Source organism: Phalacrocorax carbo, chromosome 3 (assembly GCF_963921805.1).
Source record: "Phalacrocorax carbo chromosome 3, bPhaCar2.1, whole genome shotgun sequence".
Taxonomy (NCBI): Eukaryota; Metazoa; Chordata; class Aves; order Suliformes; family Phalacrocoracidae; genus Phalacrocorax; species Phalacrocorax carbo.
Window position 1 is genome coordinate 82,999,151 of NC_087515.1, and position 22,771 is coordinate 83,021,921.

Below are 22,771 nucleotides of genomic sequence, written 5' to 3' on the forward strand. Positions count from 1 at the left end.
AAAAGCCCTTCCTTTTGCTGCTAGCCCATACTCTTGCTTTGGACTGAAGAATTTTTGTTTGCTTAACAATGGTAACTTTAAACATCCTACCTTTGGAACATAAGCTAGTACTTCTTTTAGAGTCCTTGAGACCAACTGCTGCACGGTCATCTAAATAAAGCTAAACTATCTTTAAACACACACACACCAACCCCCTGTCACCCTTGAAAAAGAAAACAAACCTCAAAAAACCAAACCTTTAGAAGAAAACTGTGGAAAACAAAGATGGAATCCAGTACTTATGGATATGCACACCTGTTATCATATTGCAGAACAGTGCAGGAAGTTCATAGGAGAAAATGCTAAGCCCAATTACGGTTGTCAAGTTACAATTCAGTCTGAACAAGAAAAGCAGTTAATGAAACAATATCGACGGGAAGAAAAACGAAATGCCAGAAAAGAAAAACAAGCTGGGGAAGACGGGGAAGTTTCTGGAGAAGGACTAATGTGCTTTGATCCCAAAGAGCTGCGGATGCAAAGGTAATATATGCCAAAAGTTGAGAAATGCTACTTCAACATATCATAATAGTTTATTTTCTTTTAGTTTGCTTTGGTGATTAGGTGATTCTGACTTCAAGTCACATTTTATTACAAGTGTAGAATTTTTTTAATATGAAAACCTAATTTTCACGGAAAGAAAGCAGTGATCTGCTTAATGAGAATCTTCTTGATCTCATCTATGTGGGCTGGAGATGCAGATTAGAGGGGTAGGCTATGTTTCTTAGTTCCTGTACGCACACTAGCTTAAGATTTATGAAGTCTGTACTAAATCTATCAGAACTATCTTTCTTTTCTTCCCTCTCAAGATTAATGGATACTATTTTCCTTGTTGTCAGCTAAAGGTAGTGGGAGGAATAGGGGAGGGAGAGGATAAGGAGCAAATAAGCTGTTATATTTCGTGTTGAGAAAAATATAGTAGGGCTGGTATTTAACTATGAATACATGTTGCTGTATTGCTTAGAAAGAGGCAAAACTGCATTTAGGAAAGCCTTGCGCTTATTGGATTGCAATTTTGATTTTTATCTAAAACTGTGTTATAAGGATTTAGTTTAACTGATACCAGAGAATAACACTAAAATTCTTCTGTTAATGATTTTGTGCAGTGTTTTGATTCCATAAATTTCAACAGCTTTTGCTCTGACTTTAATATACAGCATTCAGTTTCTGTGATGGCTGCCTAAAATGAGCAGAATTATTGCAGGTTTTTTTTCTGCTCACAGAGAACTAGCACTTTTGAATGCTCGAAGTATGCCAGTCCTAGGTAGACAGAGAGAGATGGAATTCGAAAAAATTCATTATCCACATGTTTATGATTCCCGAGCTGAAGCTATGAAAACATCAGCATTCATTGGGGGTGCAAAGGTACGTGTTTGGTGCATGACCCTTCCTGAGCAGTACATCTTTCCCAGTGAATAATGTGCAGCGTGGTTCCCTTTGTTCCCTTAGAGATTCTCCTCCTTATCAGAGCCCAGTGTAGGAAGCCATGATTCTTTGCAGAAGGTTTTAAACAGTTTCATATATTCTGTTTTTATTTTGCCTCTAGAAGAAATAATCTCATTCTCAACTAATATATTTGTTTTTATTTCTATGGTCACTTAAATCATTAAAATACCATTTTTCTCCTTCTGTCTTTTGGAAACTATTGAACCGACTTTAACAAAATGAATGCTTTATGAAATTCTAGACTTAATGGCTTTTGAAATGTAATAAAATGGAGTTACCTTTTTTTTTGTCTTTTGGGGACTATTTTCTGAGTAATAACACTGATTATTTTCCGTTTTGGGGGTTCAGTGTCATCTATAAAATGAATCAGTGAGAATTGCTTTTATTTCGGATTCAGTTTTTTGAAGGAAAGTGGTAAAGCATTGTTCAAAGTGGGTTATATGTAATGACACTTTCTGTTTTCATACTTTCAATTAATTTTCCTGTAATACGGTTTTAGGTGTTCTTACCAGAGGCAGTTCAGAGAGAAAACAATAAAATGTATGAAGAGGTGAAGATCCCCCATAGTGAACCAATGCCTATTGGTATTGAAGAGAAAATCGTTTATATTAAAGACTTAGATGAGGTGAGTAAACCATTTCAAAGATATTAAATTAGTTTTTACTTTGTATTACGAAAATTTAACTGAAAAAGATTACCAATTAATACTGTGATACGTGATGTGTAAATGCAGCCAGTTAGTTTCTTTGCTACTAATTTTCTGTTCTCTTTCTGGAGACCACATGAAGTGAGCCTGGGCTTCTATATCTGAACTTGTACAGGTTGGCTTGTGACTGCACAGCACTATTTTGCAGTCCATCAGACTAGTCTTACAGTAGGATGCAGTTGTGGGGGTACTGAGTTACGGTGTTACAGGCTGTGTGGGGTGCAAAACCTTCTGGAATAGTGCTTCTTTAAGCAGAAGCAGGCAAATCGTTATTAGCAAAATTTTGATGATAGAAGATAAAGGGCAGAGAGGAAAAATGCAAGTAAAACAAAAATAAACATTTTAACTTATACTGATTTAAATTGGTGAAAAAGCTGGGAACTAAATTTGTTGTTAGTATTTACAGTCCAGAACTTGCAGTACTCCTTCACATGTACCTGCTCACTCCTCATATATGTCAACTCTGTTGATTAATGGAAGATTTGCTATTGATTTGTACAGGGACATAGAGAACAGGCTGTATGTACATATGAAGAAGGTTTTATGTTTCTTAGTTCTTCAGCAGCATACAATATGGAAAAATGTTTCCCACTTTTTTGCCTGTGGAAAAACAAGAAATGAGAATATAAATTTAATACAGTTACCCAGAGCACTTTACTGGGGTTCTGAGTAAAGATTGTGTCTTACATAAAGATTTAACTCTTTTAAAACAGAAGACAGTTTGATTTTCAATTCTGAATCTATTCTTTCTGCTTGGGTGACAGTACCTAACGTCATGTTTATGAAGTGACTGACAGCTTAACTAGATAGAAAAGTCGAGCCTCTGCAGTTATAAAATGCGACATTTTATATGACAATTTTCAGCATGACAGCTTTTTGCAATGAAGTCTTTCTCCTAAGCTAAATACTACCTACTAATCTGCAAACTTTTTGCAAGAAGTACCAATATTTCAAGAGACAATAACTTGTTTCAGAAAAAATATCGTTCAGAAAGAAAAATGTAAAAGAAATGGTTTGTAGGTTTTAACACATTTAAAATAAATGTTACATAATGCATCAGTTATACAAATCTCTGAAATAATCTCCTTTGTAGATCGTGTATCGTCAAGACGTATAATTTTCAGTTTTACAGTGAGATTCTGAAATAGAAACAACCTTCTTCAGAACTTTACTCTTCCATATGTTTCCTATTACAGGAGATCAAATAGGCGTGTCAACAGCAAATACAATTTTGAATGTCTGAACACCAATGTAGTTAATTCCCACCCCCAACTTTGATATCGGTTTGCAGTGAAAGATGGCAAATTTATTAATATAGATTGTCCAACTGCAGGACTTGTCAGACTCCCGTTTCCATTAGTGACACTCATAGATTTGAATCTTGTTGAATAGCACCTCTTTTTCAGTGAGATAAAAAGGCTGCAATTGCCAGTGTGTCTGTTGTTTAAGATATGCCTGGTCAAAATGTAAGTATCTTGGTTAGGGCAACATTTCTTTTTGCTTTCTCTGTACAGCTGTTTTATATCTCTAAGTTCATAAAATCTTGGTTGGTGCTTAAAATTTTTGCCAGTTAGCTTGAGTCAATTTAGAGGGCAAGAAGTTTTTCTGTCATTGTTTTATTCTTTTTGGTGAACTAGTGTAAGCAGAAACAGCAAAATAAAATTTTTTAGCTTTCTCCCTAGCGCATATGGGTGCTTATAAGATAGGTCTGTGTAGATAGGTCTGCAGGATTGTCTAAAATGTAAACAGATGGGCAAGGAGGGGAGGTGACAGTAAATATAACTGCAGATAGTTCATAGCAGCATCTAAAGGCATCATGAGGAAGTTGAGAGTTTCGATACTATTGACTGTTATGAGATGCCATTAGTTGTAGGGTTTTGATGTAAGACATTGAGTTGGTCTAAACATATAGATTAAGGTACTCATTCTGTTTAACAAGTCAATAGACATGCAACCTGTAATAATAAAGATCCCCAGGATAAAAAAAGCACAGAACAACCAACTGTCTGTTGTTGCTTTTACAAGGGTATTGATCACAGCTCTCCAAGCGCTTGCTGTTTTATGGAGAAATCCTGATGGTTTTAAAAATTGTAAATATTCTTCCTCCTCTGAGTTTATTCATTTAGTTCTCATCTGTTCTCCATTTCACCAGTTCCATTTCTGTCACACTTTGGTGAGTTTCTTGCTTTGCTGAGAGCCAGCTCTGGCTGTGTGTCCTTGCCTCAGGTACCATTTGTTAGTCCCAATATTCAAAGAAGCAAATACTTTGGGTTTTCTAAGGTATTTCTCTGTGTAAAATTAGCTTTTTACATCTGGAAAATAGATCACTTTTCTACTTTCCGAGAATAGTTTTACTGACTGACTTTGAGGCTTAAGCTCTTAAGTTCTCTTTTGCCACAGAGCAACTGGGGTGGGGGGGGAGGAGGAAGAGGAGGTGGGGCAGGTGAGAGCCCCAGGTGCTCAGTGCAGTAGGGGATGGAAATACTCCCTCAGATCTTAAAGATGTGGGGTGTCAGCCTGCTGGGGGAAGGCCAGCTGTTATAAACTGCTGGTAACCCTTCCAGAGCTACTTTGCTCACACAATAACGATAAAAGACAGTGATCCCCTTTGTTTGTGATATACTTCTTCGGTAATAACAGGCTCTGCTCTGTAATATCTGGCTTTCTTTTGCTTGCTATGAGAAGCTGTGGCTAGATGGCAGAAGTGAAAATGGTTTTGCACTACAGAAGATTTTGACCTTTTTGTCTAAACGTGTGCCCTCTTTGAAACTGAGGGACATTTGTGGGACACACAGGTCTTTGCTTCAGTTAGAGAATACAGCAGTTTTTGTACAATTAGAAAATTTCCTAGGCCTTCTTCTGGGTTCTTCTTTACTTGGTAACTAACTTGTCCAAGTGTGGAGAGGGTACGTAGTCAGGAGAAGTACTATATAGCTGACAGTCTAGTTTCTTGCATTGTAGAGGGAAGTGTGCTTCTACTTAGATTAGGTTTATGGAAAGTTTTTTAATGGCTGATGTAGATTTCTTTTTAAGGGAAAGACATTTACATGCCATTGATAATATAAAGAATCCTACATCTCAATTTGAAAATGTCCAGTGGTACCTTTGCTCATTCGATGTTAAAAACCTGAACTGCATCAATTTTCCCAAAGGACCAAAAAGAAGTAAACCTCACTATGAAGTGTGAGCAATAAGAAGGAATGTGAGAAGAACAGAGGCAATACAAAATAAAATTAGTTATTCAGTAATTATTTGTATTGGCTAGGTTGACAAGAGTGGGTCTGGGAGTGTACGAAGACAGACGAGGAACCTCTGCTGTTTAGCTAAGTGCATTTCACAGACAAAATATGTTTAGAAAATGCAGCTGGTAGTAGCATAAGTATTCCAATGGGCAGCAGGGGTGGCAGTCAGTGGTAGTGCAGAGTCTGAGGACCAAAAGTCTTCATTATTCCACTTAATATTCACAGTACCTAGCAGGTGAAAATTCTGTTATTTGGCTACTAGTTTGCATTTGTGTCACCTCTGCCTTTTAAGAGACAAAGGAGGTCTATGAGAGAATCTCTGCGGTACAGACATAACATAATGCTGGTAATGAAGCTAAATTGTCAAAAAGTTAACTTTACCTTTAATTTTCCTTTTAAAAGAGGGAAGGTAAGAATTAGTCTAAAATGGGCTAGTTTATATTCTTTCAAAATAAAAGTTTCATTTTCAACTGAAAATGTGTTTTTGAAGTATCATAGGAACTTCTTTTCTTTTTAGTCTGTATGTTTTCATTTACATAAAAGTAATTTTAAGGACTCTGTTTCTCATGAGTTATGTGATTTTGATCACATTGTCAGAAGTTTGGGTGGAGTGTTTGACCATGTAACATGCATACTGCAGGATAAACTATTAAATTTAATCTTCAAAGCTCTTAAGGTCAGAACTGACTTCATTATAGGGAGTTCATTTATATTTTGAACTGTTCCCTGAAAGTTAAACCTCTAGATCATGTAAGCTGAATTAATCTTCCATTTCAAATGTTTTTAACTAGTTCAGATTACTTACATTTTTCTCATTTCCTTAAGTTGAAGTAAACATAGCTTGAGAAGACGAGGGAAATGTATTCCTCTAAATATTAATTCTAACAAACCATATTTTAAACACATTTTAAACATGTATAGACTTATTTTTTGTTTGTTTCTTTTGTACAGATATAAGGCAAGACAACAAAATTTATGTGAACCAATACCAAAGGAAGCAACAATGCCTTAAACTAGCCCAAACATTAACAGGAGGTTCTATTTTATAGGATTGGCAGTGCAGTCAGGATGTACCTTCCACTGGACTCCAGAATGAAGAAATAACACATTTGGGCTAGGTTTGGCACTATATTATCTGAAGTCTTATGGCTAATATTTTCAAAGTTAGTATTTAGTTTAGTTAGAGCCTCCTTGCAAAGTGTCAGAACTTTAGACTTTAACTTCATGCTTAGTTTAAGTATTCCACAGGCAGATTTTTCTGAAGTGTCATGTAATCAGTGCCTGGAAGAATACAGATGCTGAGATGAAACTCATTATATTAACTGACAAAGATCCAAATTTTTGTAGCTACCATTCCTACCTAATCCCATTATGCACTGTAAATACAAGATCAGGAGTGTCCAACCTTTCACAATTAAGCAGCTATAAAAGCATACCATAGCATCTGTCATAAACTGCTGGCATTAGCGCTCTCCTGTCAATGTTGTTCCTTTTTCTGCTTTGTCATACCGTCCTTTACCTGCCGTGGTCTAACTCCACTTGTGTCATCTCGTATTCTTTATTTCCTGCCCCTGTTGGGTTGGGAGGAGAAGCTAGTGGTTTGTGTGGAGGGTGCTGTGCTGCTGCTTGGGAACATTTCTGGTGTTCAATGGCAGAAGGGTGCACTGGGTCCCACAGAAGCAGTTGCAAAGGGGAAGGGGTCTCGCCTTACTGCAAGGCAGCAAATCACACCCCTGACTGGATTTGTAGATACTTGTTCTTCCTGGCGCTTGTTATTTGGAGAGCTGTGTTTTCACCACAGTACAAGCCCACGTGGCTTAAAAATAGCTGGTTGGTCACACCAGTTTAATCTGAAGTATTATGGCACTACTACTTGCGGAAGTGGTGTGCTTAAAAAAATAGAGTAAGGACAAGCTTAGATTTATTAGCTTTGGCTACTTGAGGTGCAGCTTGACCATTAGTGAAATATATTTTTTGTACTTATAACAGTGGATTTGTGCCAGCCTTTTTGCCAAATAAATGTACCTTTAAAGTCATAAACTCGGGTCAGGTCTCTTCAAGACTGTGAAAACAGGTTTTATCTAACAAATTGCTGTTGGTGAAAAATGACTTCAGCTTTTTACCTAAAGTGGGTGTTCAGGGTAAGATTTATTTCTTTGCTTCATGTTATTTCCATTTCCTTTTACTAGCACTATTTAATGGTCTAAATAAGAAATGTTGGGTTTTTTTTCTCTCTCTGCGTTATATGAAGGAATTATCACAAAATCAATATTCCCTTTTTTCCTGTAATGTTTTCTTGTTTGTAGAATTGTACAAGGTAAGTCTGCTGAATAGAATTATGGATGGTTTTTCATAAATTACATTTTCTTATATCCAGAATGTTGGACCGTTTATTCCAAAGTTGATCTTAGTGTATATTTCTGTTGTATACTCTCCAAACAGCAATTGACAGTTGGATCAAATGGAATAATTTTTTTAAATACTTTTAATTTTTTTGAAATCTTGTCATTTATCCAATGAAGTATACTAGAAAATCGCTCTGAGGAAAGTTTGCAAGTTCTGTAATCATTATTCCCAATTTAAGACAAGGGGAAAAAACATGTAGGTCAAGATACAGAATTTTTAATAGCTGGTAATGTGTATTAGTCAGTATCAGTCTGTCTTCATATTTCTTGAGTGGGTGTCCAAAGAAGGTAGAATATGTGCAATAACAAGTTAACAAGAATATTGGGGTTAAGATTCTACACTGATGTTAATCCTAAAGCCTGTGAGTTCTGGCTTAGTTTTCTTCAGAATTTGAGTTAATGAGTATTTTATCATTACTTTAGAATTCTAGGTGCAATATGTACAATTTCTGCATCAAATGGTTTTACTAACAGCCTTAGCTGAGGTGCTTTTGCATTGGTTTGTTTAAATTGTCTGAATAAATACTGTTGCTTTGGCTGAAAGCACGTAAAAATATGTGCTTCATGCCAAACCAGCAGTTTGTTTTCTGTCTTGTGTAGAATTATTATCTTTTCCATTAAGAAAATCCTATTTCTTATTAGAAACAGTTCATTAACTCTTCACCAAAAAGATCTGTTGCTATGATGTGCAACTTGTAAAGTGGTATTCTAGTCTTAAAATTTACCAGTAATCTGATGTTGGAGAAATGCAAACATGATTTCCTGATTACACAGATATAGAATGTATTTCCTTTCAGCAATAGAAAACATCATTGTGATAAATCTCTGAAAAATATTTTGAAAAATATTCTTACTTTATTGATATAGCCTTTAATACTACCAACGATACCACATGCCAGATTATTAACTTGATTTATTTTGGGTAACACCTTTAAAACAAAACATACCTAAATAATTTAAAGAAAGAGATTTGATATGGTCATATCAAATAGACTTGATATGGTAATTGAAATACAGGTACTTTATGAATGTTGTAGTACAACTTTGCATTAATTCCAGAATGAAATGTGAAAGTCCGAATTCCTTGATTTAACATGGCATGTGGGTGTCCAAGCTCCAGCAAGGCAGAGTTCTTAGGAGCAACGCTTAAGGGGATCAGGGATTATTACTACCCTCAAATATCCATGAGTTCAAGAAGTTAAAAACTAACACTAAAGGGAAGATTAGATATTAAGTAGGTAGGTAATAAAAGAGTAAACATATAATCAAGAAATACTTTACAGATGGATATATTTGTCTGATAATCTGAGATTATTGTTCTAAACATATATCTACTATATCTACATTCTCCTTAAATGAGAGTATTTTTGCATCTCTGAAGCCATAACCAAAATATATGAAGTAGGTTTCCTAGAATATAAGCTAGTGCTGAAATGAGAGAGAAAAGAATGAACTATTTCAGAAGACGTATACAATAGGAAAACACAAAAAGAAGGGGAAGTGTCATCAGGGACAGTGATATCAAGGCTGTTCTAAAATTAAGAAAGCAAGAAATAGAGATGGATATTTTGGTTTCTGACAAAACCCATAGTACAACTTCTTTCCCTGAGATACACGTCCCAGGTGTGTGCTAGCTGAACCACAGTATTGGATATGGTAACCTCTCAGCCATTTCATGGTTTTTCTGCAGAGCATTTTGTTTTGTAACTTGTATAGTTATTTTAAAGTTATATTTTGAAATGCAGTGGTACCTGGCACTAAGAATTGTGGTATACCCTGAGCATTGGAAAACTGTGGTTTTTAATTCAGAAAAAAGATGTGTTGGATACTACTAGTCTTCAAGAGGATCTGTCTCTTAACACAGGATGAGAAATTGAAACTATTCTCTCTGAGACATCTTGGCATTAGGCAGGTATGACATCACTGGAGTCTTTGCCTTAATCTGTGATGCTTCTTCCATTCTCAGTCCAAGATTACCATAGATATAAAAAAAAGTAATATATACATTTTAGATATTTTAAAATATATTAATAAAATATATATATGCATGTATACAACACGTATATGGGTGTGTGTATATATATTTCCTATTAATGCAGAGTTGATTTTTAAAATAACAGATGCTTTTTAACAGACCACTATTTTATATATCTTCACCTTTGCCTCCCTCAGCTTGCCAGGTTTTTCACTTTTTTTTATTTTTAAATAGAAAAAAAGATGTCTGTGCAAAATAGATAGTCAAGCCGATTGTTGAGGCAGCTAAACACCACACAGACGCTTGCTCACCCTGCACCGTCCCCGGTGGGATGGGGGAGAGAATCAGAAGGGCAAAAGTAAGAAAACTCATGGGTTGAGATAAGAACAGTTTAATAAATTAAATACTATTTATGATAATAAAATCGTAATGAAAAGGAAAACAATGAGAGAGAGAAATAAAACCCAGGGAAAACAAGAGATGCAGCTGCACACCACTTGCCGACCTGTGCCCAGCCCATTCCCAAGCAGCGATCAGTGCCCTCCAGCGAACTCCCCCGTTTATATACTGACCATGACATCATATGGTATGGAATGTCTGTGTGGCCAGCCTGGATCAGCTGTCCCGGCTGTGCCCCCTCCCAGCTTCTTGTGCACCCAGCAGAGCACTGGGAGCTGAAAAGTCCTTGACTTCTGACAGTAAGCACTGCTCAGCTACAGCTAAAACATCAGTGTGTTATTACCATTATTCTCATACTAAATCCAAAACACAGCGCTACACCAGCTACTAGGAAGAAAGTAACTCTGTCCCAGCTGAAACCAGGACACTGGTCGATGTCCCTTATACAGAAGTATGTGGGATGCAAAAAAGAGAGGAAGATGATGAATAATTGGAGAGAGAAAAGAACCGAGGGATGATCTTATGTCAGGTTTTACGTTGAGCCAAGAACACCTTTCACTGAGCAGTAGCCCATATGTACGGAAACAATCCGTCAATCTGCTGCTGTGGAAGTAATGCCATAGTTTTAGGATGGGAAGGAATGAAGGTAAAGGAAGCAAATAATCACGCTCTTCCTGAATTTTGGAGTGAGGCATTATATAACTGGTGAGATGTAAGCCTGTATTTGCTCAAACTATGTCCTCCTTGGCCTGTTCGTATGATGTGGCTTTTATTTTTGGTATGACGTTGTGGATCAAATCACTGTAATGTGATCATTTAAAAGCAAATTATTTTTGTAGATAACGGAAGGACATTCATCAGAGAAGTTTAATGAAAACAGGCTTTTATTATTGTCCCATAAGAATGGGGAAGTAATGCAGGTAATTTCTTAAAATTTTGGGTTACCAGGGTTATTGGAAAAATTCATAGATAACCACTTGCACCTATATTTTCGGATGGTACAATGTTTTCCTGATTTGAAAAAAACAACCAACACAACAACTAGCATTGTAATCTTCTTCCAAAGTTTATTCCAAATAACCTTTCTTATTCCAAAATACTGTTCTCTGTCTACCTCTTGTCATCAGCCTGTCTTCTGGTAGGCTCGCAGCAGGTTTGTTTGCTTTAGTTTGACACCGAGCAAGTTCAATTCTTTTAGAATCAGGCTGAATGAAGGTTTCCTTTGCAGTGTGTGCTGTCTTAGCTCATCTACACAAATTTTTCAGATGAGTTTTCAGAAATGTGAAAAATTATCTTCTTGGTTTTGGCCAATAGGCTTCCTCTTGCTCTTCAAGTATAACCTAATGCCTTTCCCTGTCTTGTAGTCTCTTAAATTTGACTGCTTAAAATAGGATCTGATTATTTGTTAAGTTGCCTTTGTTCTAGCGTCATGTGCAGTTTAGTTGAAGACATTTTGTAGTCTTGTGCTGTTATTTTTTTAAGATTATCAAAGCTTTTGTCTTTTTTCTTTAAACATCAGTTTCTAAACAGGATAGTATACTCTATAATACATTACAGCTTTATTTAAATCTGGTGTTGGCTTATCTGTCTACACACTCATATAAGAGCCTTTCAACATCTTAGAAGTCTGACAGTTGTGTTACGTGAACAAGCCACACTTGAGACACCCCAGATGTTGAAGGTGACAAAAATGCTATGAAAAACTGTTAAATAAGCCCTTTGTTGTGTCCGTCTGGGTTGTGTTTTTACACATATTTGTATTTTTAAAGACTTGATATTGATGAAAACATATGCAATAAACACTGATAAATGTAGATACAGCAAGAAAAAAATCCTTACAAATATAAAATAATATTTTTAAATGTCCTTTCATTAGTGAAGATGTAATTGAAACTTAAACAGATCTCATTTATAGATACTCTGTTTATTCTAAGTACTAGTAACGTACAACTTTTTTTATTTAAGAGCTCTATAAAATCCCAGTTCTCTCTTCTTGGGGAATATAAGCCTGAAGACAAGAACAATTAATTGACAGTATGGGTCAAAGTCTAATAGTGAGAATATCTCTACTGGTGAATATAGAGAACTTAATTTCTTTTAGTCTGCTCTAAATTAGCATGGCTGTGTATGATATACTAAGCAAAAAAATTCCTGAAAAATATTTAGTAGATACTGTCATGTGAGACTTCCATGTTCTTTACAGCTATTTGGTATTTTGGTTGCTCCTTTTCATGCAAATATGAATAGGGAAATGCACTTTTTAATATTAACATGAGGTAAAATTGACTGCATCTGATTTGAATAAAACGTTAAGCCTGTTTCATTTTCTACACAGCTGCCAAGCATGTGTATATTGTGTAGTGCTGCCTCTGAAATGGTTGAAAATCTGATGGGAACACTTACAAAGGCAAACCAGTAAAGGGCACCAGCTGCTGAAAAGCACCTGCCGAGCCACTGTGGGAATAGATACATCTGCCCGTAGCTAGAAGTAGTCTAACAAAGTACCTGCCTTTACCTGTCAGGATTTTAATTTGTGTAAAGATTCAGCCAATGAAACTAGTTCTGGACACTTGGAAAAAAAAAAAAAATTTTGGGTTGTTTTTTTTTGTGCAAAGGAGCACCACTTCTGAGCAATAGGAGTCTGTGAAAGCTTCTCATTCTCATAACTATTTTATGTTTTTGTTTAAGTAAAAATAAACCCAGATATGGCAGTCAAAAGTCTCAGCTACACTGTGCAGTGTCTTACTAAAGGATGCAGTCAGTATAGAAGAAATTATGCTACCGAAGAGCAGGTTTCCAGTTTTTGTTTGGCTTAGCTTGAGAGATGGATCTCAGGGGGTTTTGTTGAGAGTATGTTTTTCTTTTTTCATTGCAGCATATTTGATTCGTTGTAGATGGTAATGTGCACACAAAAAATATGTTTTACAATCAGAAGTCATTAGATAAATTTCCCCGATATTTTTTTTAAACTGTTGTGCTTTTTATCTTTTGATACGTGAACTGTTATTGTTCCCACACATTGTTGACCTCACCTCAAAAGTTCATAATCCCTCACCTACCTTTTATTTTCCTGTGGTAGAGCAGGTAGAAAAATTTCTGTGAATGCTGCTCATTTTGTTGGGATTTGGGAAAACAAAATAGCTGTGTTTTTTGCAGAAAAGACGACTGATTGTGCTTGTAGTCTTTGCTTGCAAAATTTAGGAGGAAGTAGTTTAACATCTATATTGTAGAACAGTACTGCCTTCTTGGTTAGCAGTAGTGTGAAATTAACTGAAATACAGAAGAAAATTGAGTTGTAAAGGATTATGACAGCAATGTTATTCCTTTGGGAATATTCTTCTGTTTGCCATTCTTTCATTTTTACTTGATGTGTTAAAATTATTACTAGTTTCAACTATAGTTATCCTTCAGAGCACTTTGTTAATTTTTCTCTTTTTTGTTAGGTATTATGAGGAAGAAATAGTTTATGTCATATGTTAAGGGCAAGATAAAGTAAATAGTTTGAAAAAATCCTGAAGAAGCTTCTACATTAACAGTTTAAATATTTGTTTCTACATGAAAAGTTAGAACTGATGCTTTTGTGTGCATAAAATAGTATTGAATTCATTAGGGTTTATTTAAAAATAAAAATACTGAAATATATACTTTAAAAGGATATAATATATGAAGTGCTGTTACCCTGCTCTTAAAGACAAGTTTAAATTTGCTTTCAAGGACAGACAATATTTAGGCTTTAAATTGCAGTGTTCAGATGACTGTAAATTGAGTGAATTTTATGTATATATCACATTTTGTAGAGTAAAATCAGTGACCAATAAAAATCCAAGAAGCATTTCAGGTAGACATGTTCTGCCACAGTGCAGCTGCATGTAGCTTGAAGAAATCTAGCTTTCTGGGTCACAGCGGTTTTTTCCTCTTGTACTTAATCACTGTGATATTTGAAATCCAATTATATCTACCTGGTGACTTTGCAGCTGTTATGTTTGTTGACATCATTAAATGGTCATGATAAGTGGAATATTTAAACTGAGAAAGCAACTTGTTAAATGTTCATTTTTCATTCTTTAAGGAGGTACATTTATGGCATTGACTGAATATAGAGGCTTTTTAGTATAAAGCACGTGTAGAGATCTGTAAAGTCTTTAATGAAAACAACTCAAAGTAGTTTTAGTCATTTTGATAATTAAGACTGGAGAGTGAATAATGTGCTTCTGCTGCATCCTGTGTAGGGTATAGTAATTTCTCAATGGAATTTCATAGTGTGAGTGTAGGAGAAGAATGCAGCAGTCTGCTTTACTTTGATAGCATACCTGAAGGCAAGCTTTCGTTCTTCTGAGTCTATTTTAGTCTTTTATCTAGGTCTTCAATTTTAAGAGAAATACAGGGTACTATTTTAAATTCTAATTAAAATCATACTTAAGACCAAAATTGTTTTTCAGTTTTAAGAAATGTAATCTCAAAATGGGAATTTTCAAAGATGAGGGAAGTGTATGCTAATTCTGATACACTGTAACATTTAAAATATTAACTCTCACTGAAAATATTTTAGACAAATGATAGTTTGTCCGACTTCAATGTTTGTCTTCAGTTCGCACAAGTTTCAGTACTCTCCTTGAGACATGAATCTCTTTTATCTAGGATAAGAATGTCCCGGGTCTTTCAGTAATAGAAATGGGACTGAGAATGTCCATCAAGGGATTCAGTTAGAAATCACCAAATAGTTTTAAAAGTTTTTAAAAGGTTTTGGGATAGAGGAGCTACATGACTAAAAGATTGACTTTATATCTGATAGGCTATTTATCTCAGACTTGCAGTTTCCATTATCCTCAAGATCACGTAGTAACTGCTAATATAGTGGAAGTTTTAAAATTTTTGAAGAGTAGTAGTTGTCTGAGTCTGCAGAAAAACCAGGAGCAACAAGTAATGTAAAGTCTCTTTAAGCAGAAGACAGATTTTCTGTGAGTATTTTGTATCTTATTCTAACAAAATACTTTTTCTGAATTCTAACTGGAAAATTGGAATTACCCTACCACTTAATCTTTCAGTTAGAATATTGGGACTGAACACATCAAATAAGAATGGAGTTATTTTTTCTTGTCATATGAATAAAGAGGTGTGCTTTGTATAATCATAACGATAATAGTAGAAACCATTTCTTTCTTCTGTAGCATGTTGGAAATTAATATGGAGAAAGGAAATATGAACTTCTCATTTGCCAGAAACAAAATATAGAGCATGAGGATGGTATTTAGCCATTCATAGGAAGTACTTATCATTGAACCTAATATAATGGAGGAAACTTCTGTGCCTTGGGGGATGGTATTCTTTGATTTTATTTTTTATTTGACTGGCTGTTGTTTTTTCAAGGAGTGCCTATGCTACCAGAGTAAGTAGGAGACTAAGATACTACTAGATTTTACCACAATTATTTTTTTTTTAATGGAACTGTTCTGGACTTCCTCTGGGTGGACTCTGGTTCTCCTCTCATGAAAGTTTGTTTGTTGAAGAGCACTTGCTGTTATGAGCTGTCCAGAATTTTCACATTTCTGAGAACTGAATAACTGTCAGAAAAATAACAGTTTCAGTATCTTGGGAAACATGAAGTCTGGAAGGGAAATGTTTAACCACGATCTAAAAGCAGCATTCCAAATAAAGTAGAACAGTAATAATTTTGATAGTTTGTGTTCTATGATAGCTTTAGGTAGAGGTAATCCCTTCACACATAATGAACTTGTGTGTGTGTGTATATATATTTTTTTTCCCCCTCTCAGGATACTTTTTTTATCCTAGTGAACTCTGCTGGAATCTAGGAAAATTTTGCAGTGTTTGGTTTGAGTTTAATGATACTAATATAACGTGAAAGTATGAAAATTTCCCTGTTTTCTGATGGCCACTGCTACTTAAATACCTATTGCATTAACCAGTGAAAAAGGTGATCATTTTAAAAATCAAGACTCCATAGTTTTTTAAAAGATGATGTTTAACTCAAATGAAAAACATGTTCAGGAAAGTCTGATGGGCTGTGATTCTTTGTTCTCTGGGATGTCAGAGTATAATTTCACCCTTATGGTTCATTATCTGTCATTTCTAGGAATTTCTTCTAGTTTCTTAATCTAATTAAGGGACTGGAGCATCTTCCATGTGAGGAGAGGCTGAAGAGAGCTGGAGAAGAGGAGGCTCGGGAGGAATCTTACAAGTGTATATAAATACCTGATGTGGGAATGAATGATTAACAAAGAGGGAGCCAGACTCTCCTCAGTGGTGCCCAGTGACAGCACCAGAGGCAGTGGGTGCAAATTAGAACACATTAAATTCCATCTGAACACATAAAAGTAATTTTTTATTGTGAACTGGTCAGACACTGGTATGCCTTGCCCAGGGAGGTTGTAGAGTGAGATCCCTGGAGATATTTAAAACCCAACTGCACAGTCCTGTGCCACCTGATATAGGTGATCCTGCTTTGAGCAGGGGGGTTGGACTAGATCATCTCCAGCCTAAATGATTCTGTGATCTGTGATTAATACTAATAGTGACAGGGATAGCCATACCATGCAAGAATTACTTTTAATTCTAGCCTAGTCACTTGCAGCATGCACGGCTTTGAAACCACCTGCTAGTTCTCTGGTGCCTTTTGTTACTTGCATGTCTAATGTGTTTTACGCCAAACTTCCTTTATAGCACATAACTCTTCAGGTACTACACTTCAGATGAGACATAATTTGTACTTACTTGAAGAAATTGTAATGCTGATTATGGCCCAAAGCCAATGCTAAGCTCTATTGGGTATGCTTGTATAATTTTCATATCTCTGTGTATGCTACTTGTTCCTACAAAAATTGTCCCCCTAAGTCCAATGAAATCTCACTGATATGATTTGGTGCTAAATGGAGCAGATCCAAACATCATGCAGTTTTTCTTTTCCATGTTATGAGCCTTTGCTTAAATCTATATATGCACTTTGAAAGGCAACATTTCAGTCCTTGGGGCAGGTAGGAAATTATGTTCTCAAATAGTAGTCCTAAGATAATACAAAAATAATTTTACCATTGTGCTATTTATGTAGTTATATTTTTATTCATTGTTGTTCCTAAATCTCAAGAGCTATCACCTCCATGAAAGCAGCAGAATATGAAAAATATCATCAGGAGAGGGAGGCTGTGGAAGTCCCCACAGCCACACAGGAGTGTACCTTCAGTAACAAAATAGGATTTACACTGGCACAACAGTGCTTTAGATGTATACATGCATAATTAGAAAGCAGGGAGGACTACCAAATGTTCATAGTTTGGGGGATAGTAGGAATGTATTTATTAAAATGTGTATGTCTACGTACATATATAGATAAATATTTGTGTGTGTGTATGAGTGTGCATGCATAGATAGGTATTTTAACCAACAACATTCCAAAGTACAGCAAAGGGGAAAGATGACCTAGAGATTACTTATATTATTTATATGTATTTTATTATTTAACTGCTTGAGCAAGTCCAGCCATGAAGATGATCAGGGGACTGGAGCATCTGCCTTATGAGGAAGGGCTGACACCTGGGTTTGTTCAGCCTGGAGAAAACTGAGGGGGGATCTTATCAATGCTTATAAATATCTGAAGGGCGGGTGTCAGAGGATGGGACTGGACTCTTTTCAGTGATGCCCAATGCCAGGACAAGGGGCAATGGGCACAAGCTGGAACACAGGAAGTTCCACCTGAATATGAGGAAAAACATCTTTCCTGTGAGGGTGCCAGAGCAGTGGAACAGGCTGCCCAGAGAGGTTGTGGAGTCTCCTTCCCTGGAGATTTTCAAACCCCGCCTGGACGCGTTCCTGTGCCCCCTGCTCTAGGTGTCCCTGCTCAAGCAGGGGGGTTGGACAAGATGGTCTCCAGAGATCCCTTCCAACCCCAACCATTCTGTGATTCTGTGATGTCAGGACGAGGGATGCATACAGTCACAAAGCTGTGGTAACCAACAAATAAACTAATATCAATGAGCAACAGCTTTATCACTGGTACTTTATCAGAATTACTTTGCAACACTGTCTGCCTAAAATTTGGGTTTACAGAATAAACTTTTCAACAGGGACTTTTAATAATTGAAATTATTTACATAAACCAAATTGGGAAAAAAGTTTCTTCTGTGTCATATTTATTAAACTGTAGAACTACAAGGTCTGGCTAGTGAATTTAGTGAATTTAGTGGCTTGACTAAAACTCTGTCTAAAGTGCTGATGGCCTGTGCTACTTAGAACAGACGCTGTTACTACCGTGTTTTTAAAGCAGTTGTGTTTCTGAGCTGTAGGTTGCCTGCATACTGAATTGTATGGCCTTATTAGTGAATATTACTTCAGTGACTTTAACAGTTTTGTCCTATTTTTAAATTGCTGTTAGAGCACCAACACAAATATCTTTTTAATGAAATTACTAATTTAGAATATCTTCATTAAGTGTAATCTTATTTACTCATAAATGCATTAGTTATAATAGTAAATTCCTTGGGAAAGAACTGTAAAATTTGCTGAAGTAAAAATAAAGGTTTGATACATTCATATCAGAGCTGCCTTTGAGTATCATCTTGTTTGCTTCTCAGTGGTCTTCACATTGATTCACACTTAGGTAAAAGTAGCACCATCTTGGGTGTGAAATTGTGTTTGTTGAGAATAGCACTCCGACTGTACTCTGCTTAAACTTACTTTGGTTTGTGTAGAATTCTAGGCATAAATCAGCTGTGGAATACAAAGCCGAAGAATGTTGCATCTCATTCACCTTCAGTAAAAAATAGATTCTGCCTTCCAGTGGCTACCAGTCCTTTAAGCAAGAAGGGATTTCAGTGGTTTATCTGAAAATGTCTGTAGAAGTCTTGACTAATGTTAATATTCCAGGAGGAAAAAGAATTGTTTTCAGCTTTAAAACTAGGTAGTTTGTGCAAATGACAAATTAAAAAAGCAAATCTTCTCAGTGCGTTTGTCAAACTGTGGACTTCTGTGCATACTATTACATTTCTGTCTGCTGTCCATTTTTTTCTTACTGATTTTTAAGTGCAGAACTACTGGGTTTGGATTATGCCCATGTACTTACTGTTTGGAATAAAAGTTTTAGGGATGGGTAACCTGTAATATTTTTTTTTCAACCAAATGGGGAGTTGGTTTGAAGAAGTCTTAAGATATTGTTTTTCTCTGTAATTCCATTCTCTTGTAGCTTTTTAAAAACCTTAATATGTTCCTGCAGAGTCACCTTTCGAAGAATATTATGCATCGAGTGTGTACTGTGATTGTGAACATTGTGTATGTGTATTGATTTGTCAATGCCCACATTTTTCTTTTGAGTTGCTTGAAAATTAATTATTGTCTTGAGTGAAAGTCTAGATTCTGGTCAGAATACCATTAATAAAAAATATACTTCTAGTTCTTAACCAGGCTTTTACAGGTTTTGTTTCATTATTAATCTTTATTCTACTCTTAATGTTCCTGTTTCAGTAGGTTTAGCATCTTTCCAGAAAACAAGCTGAGGTTGTAACTTGTTACACAGTTAATACTGGTGCTTCTGGAACATGTTTATTGCTGCTTACGAAGTCAGTCTTAATCCATGGTGTTACTACTCTCCAATAGGAGAAGAGACAGGAAATTATTTGACTAAATATTTATCTAAATATTCTTTATCTAAATATTATTTTTATTTATGTAAATATTTATTTATTTTGCTAACAATTACATGTCCCAGGGCTACAGTAAATGTAATTTCTTCCAAATGTGGAGGAAAACGATGTCTTAGCCTCCCCACCTAAAGACTAAGAGAAGCTGGAACAATGTATTCCTACAGGCAGTAGTTTAAGAAAACACTTAAAAGACATACTTTATTTAAGAGTATTAACAATCACACAACTGCAAGGAGACCTGTATGTGTAAAGCCATACGCGTTCAACTGAGTGGCTGAAAAATTCCTGTCTTTCTTTTCTGGACATTTACACCAGACTTCATTTAGACAACTATGTTTCTGCTTCTTTAAATAATACACATATTGTGCAATGTAGTGTTTTGTTAGTTCAATTCTGTAATCACCAGTTGTGTTTGTGAGCTTCTCTCCATAGATCCTTTATTATAAACACTGATAAACAGTGTTTATCAGTGTGAACTTTACGGTGTTTATACTAGCTTCTGAAAGCAATTAGATGGAATAGGAGGGAAAAGGAAGAATGTAACCATTTTCAAAGACCTGTCAAGAAATCTTAAAGTGAAGTAACAGGCAAATTAGATACCTAAAATGACTAAGGCAGCCGTAAAAATAGCTGATTGAACCCCGCTAGTACTAATGTAATCAGCAGGTTTCCGGGAAACCCATTAACACTTTATAATAGTCTCATTCATGAAGATGAAATTAATTTTGAAGACAATACACCAAGTAAACATTATGTATACAAAACTTGGTGCAAAACAAATAAGCTTTCCCCCGGCAGTCTTGTAAGCAGAATAAACTGTGAAAGAACATTAATAGTTAGGTTTATATTTAATAATGAATTTCATTTAAAAAAATTGAAGAAACTTCATGAAAAGTACTGGAAGTACTTGCATTAGATACTTTTTTTTTTTCCTTCACCAAAGAGGCTTAACAGTGTAGCATAGGTATTTGAATGTATTTGAGATGTGCCAATCCTTTAAATACAAATGCAATCCATGACTTGAATGGGACTTGTTTTTTCAATGTTGCACAAGAAGTTTTCAACCAGAAAGCTTTGCTAAGACAAAGGTACTGCTAAACTGAAAAGCAGATTTTTTAAAAAAGAAACAGTGTGTTGATTGCATGGCATTTTTATTTACTTTTATGTCAATGAATGTTGTTTTTTAATATTTAATTCTCTAGAATAAAACTACAGTTGGCCAGTCATTAAGTATGTCATTCCTGTACATAACAGTACAGCATTGTCATGTATTGTGAAAATGGTGTATTAATCTAAATTTGTAATTCGCACCTCAGGCTCTCACATGAGGCTACTACCAAGAAGCCGCAGCAAATGATAGACCTAGTGCTTCATGTCGCAAAGTTAAATAAAATAATGGCACGGAATAGTCGATGAAGCCCTCATTCCTATTCCTCAAATAATTTGCTTAGTATTGGAAAGAACTGGAAAGAATATTATTAGTATTGGAGAAGCTATTACCATAGCAAATGACTGTAAATTAAGTAAAGCACCTAGAATAATGGAAGGGGAGATCTTCATAAGGTGCTATCAGTACTGTTCTTTACAGTGAATTTGTACTTTTGTGGTTTCCTACAAATAAAAATTACAATCTTCAAAAATATCAGTAAGATATTTTTCATGATTGTTAGTAGAAGCGGTGCAGGTAATTAAATCTGTAGAAAGAAAATAATTCTGTTTTCTACAGTCTCTTTTAAGTGTCTGTGAAAGACACTAAGAAAAAGCAAGTTTATTAGAAAACTAATTTTATATCTTAAGGGTCTGTTCTTTAGCTGCAGAAGTCTTAGAACCTTCAAATGGAGAAATTGTAACTGTCTACAGCAGTTCTTCTTGGTGAAAATCTCATTTTTCAGAGAGACCAAAAGGAACAAAGTATTTTTACAATTCATGATTCGTAGTTTATAAGATTTAAACATATATTGAACTATAATACCGATAACTGCCTGTAACTATATAATTTAATTTTTTAAAACATTCTCAAAGTTTATTTGGGACTACACATACAAGTTTTATGTTCGTTTTGGAGCCTGCAGTTTTTTGGAAGTGTTGCTGGAGAAAGGTCTGAACATTAACAATTGCAAGATGAAGATTTCCTCAGAAGCAAGGAGATGGTTATTAGTGAATATGTTTGTGTGTGTTTGCATAATTAAACTTTACTGCACAAAATTAATCATAAACAATATCAAAAATAATCTGTTTCTTCAGCAGGTTCCTGTGTATTGCTGCCTCTTCCATTAGAGTAGTTGTAGTTTGTCATCTTAGCTTTAAAGATATATATTCTTCTGACTATTGCTGTTTTACAGATGTTTATTTAATTATTAATAGGTTGTTGGTCACACTCTTGATTAAAAACAAATTAAGTGCTGAAATAGCATGGGCTAAAGATTTTGATTCATTTTAACAGCTGTTATCTTGCTATATTTTGTTTTCCTTGTGGAGACAATATTTGAGGGTTGGGTGAGAGCGGTAGCCTCAGAATAAAAACCTTGGAATAATAAATATATTTCAACAGACATCTGAAATTTTGTTACCATGTGTTCTTTTTCTTGTGATTAATATATGAATAGACAGACACACACTCATATATGAAAAATGTATGTTGTTTTTTGTTGTGTTTCTTGTTTGTTTTAACAGATTGGACAACTTGCTTTTAAAGGCATGAAAAGACTAAACCGCATCCAATCTATAGTTTTTGAGACTGCCTACAACACAAATGAGAACATGCTAATCTGTGCCCCCACTGGAGCTGGGAAGACTAACATTGCTATGCTGACAGTCCTTCATGAAATTCGCCAGCATGTCCAGCATGGGGTTATCAAAAAGGATGAGTTTAAGGTAGGAGTTTAATGAAGCAAGTAACAGCTTTTTAACTTGTA

The 22,771-nt window shown here is 35.4% G+C and overlaps 1 protein-coding gene across 4 annotated transcripts in view; it reads left to right on the forward strand.

The window, feature by feature from the left end:
- The window catches only part of ASCC3 (activating signal cointegrator 1 complex subunit 3), a 288,816-nt gene that overhangs the window by 58,966 nt on the left and 207,079 nt on the right, over positions 1 to 22,771 (forward strand). For all 4 annotated transcript variants that reach the window (XM_064447559.1, XM_064447556.1, XM_064447557.1 and 1 more), the window contains 4 exons: positions 312 to 519; positions 1,260 to 1,401; positions 1,982 to 2,107; positions 22,530 to 22,730. In XM_064447559.1, the coding sequence (XP_064303629.1) occupies positions 312 to 519; positions 1,260 to 1,401; positions 1,982 to 2,107; positions 22,530 to 22,730 (677 nt within the window). The remainder of the gene's footprint in view (positions 1 to 311; positions 520 to 1,259; positions 1,402 to 1,981; positions 2,108 to 22,529; positions 22,731 to 22,771) is intronic.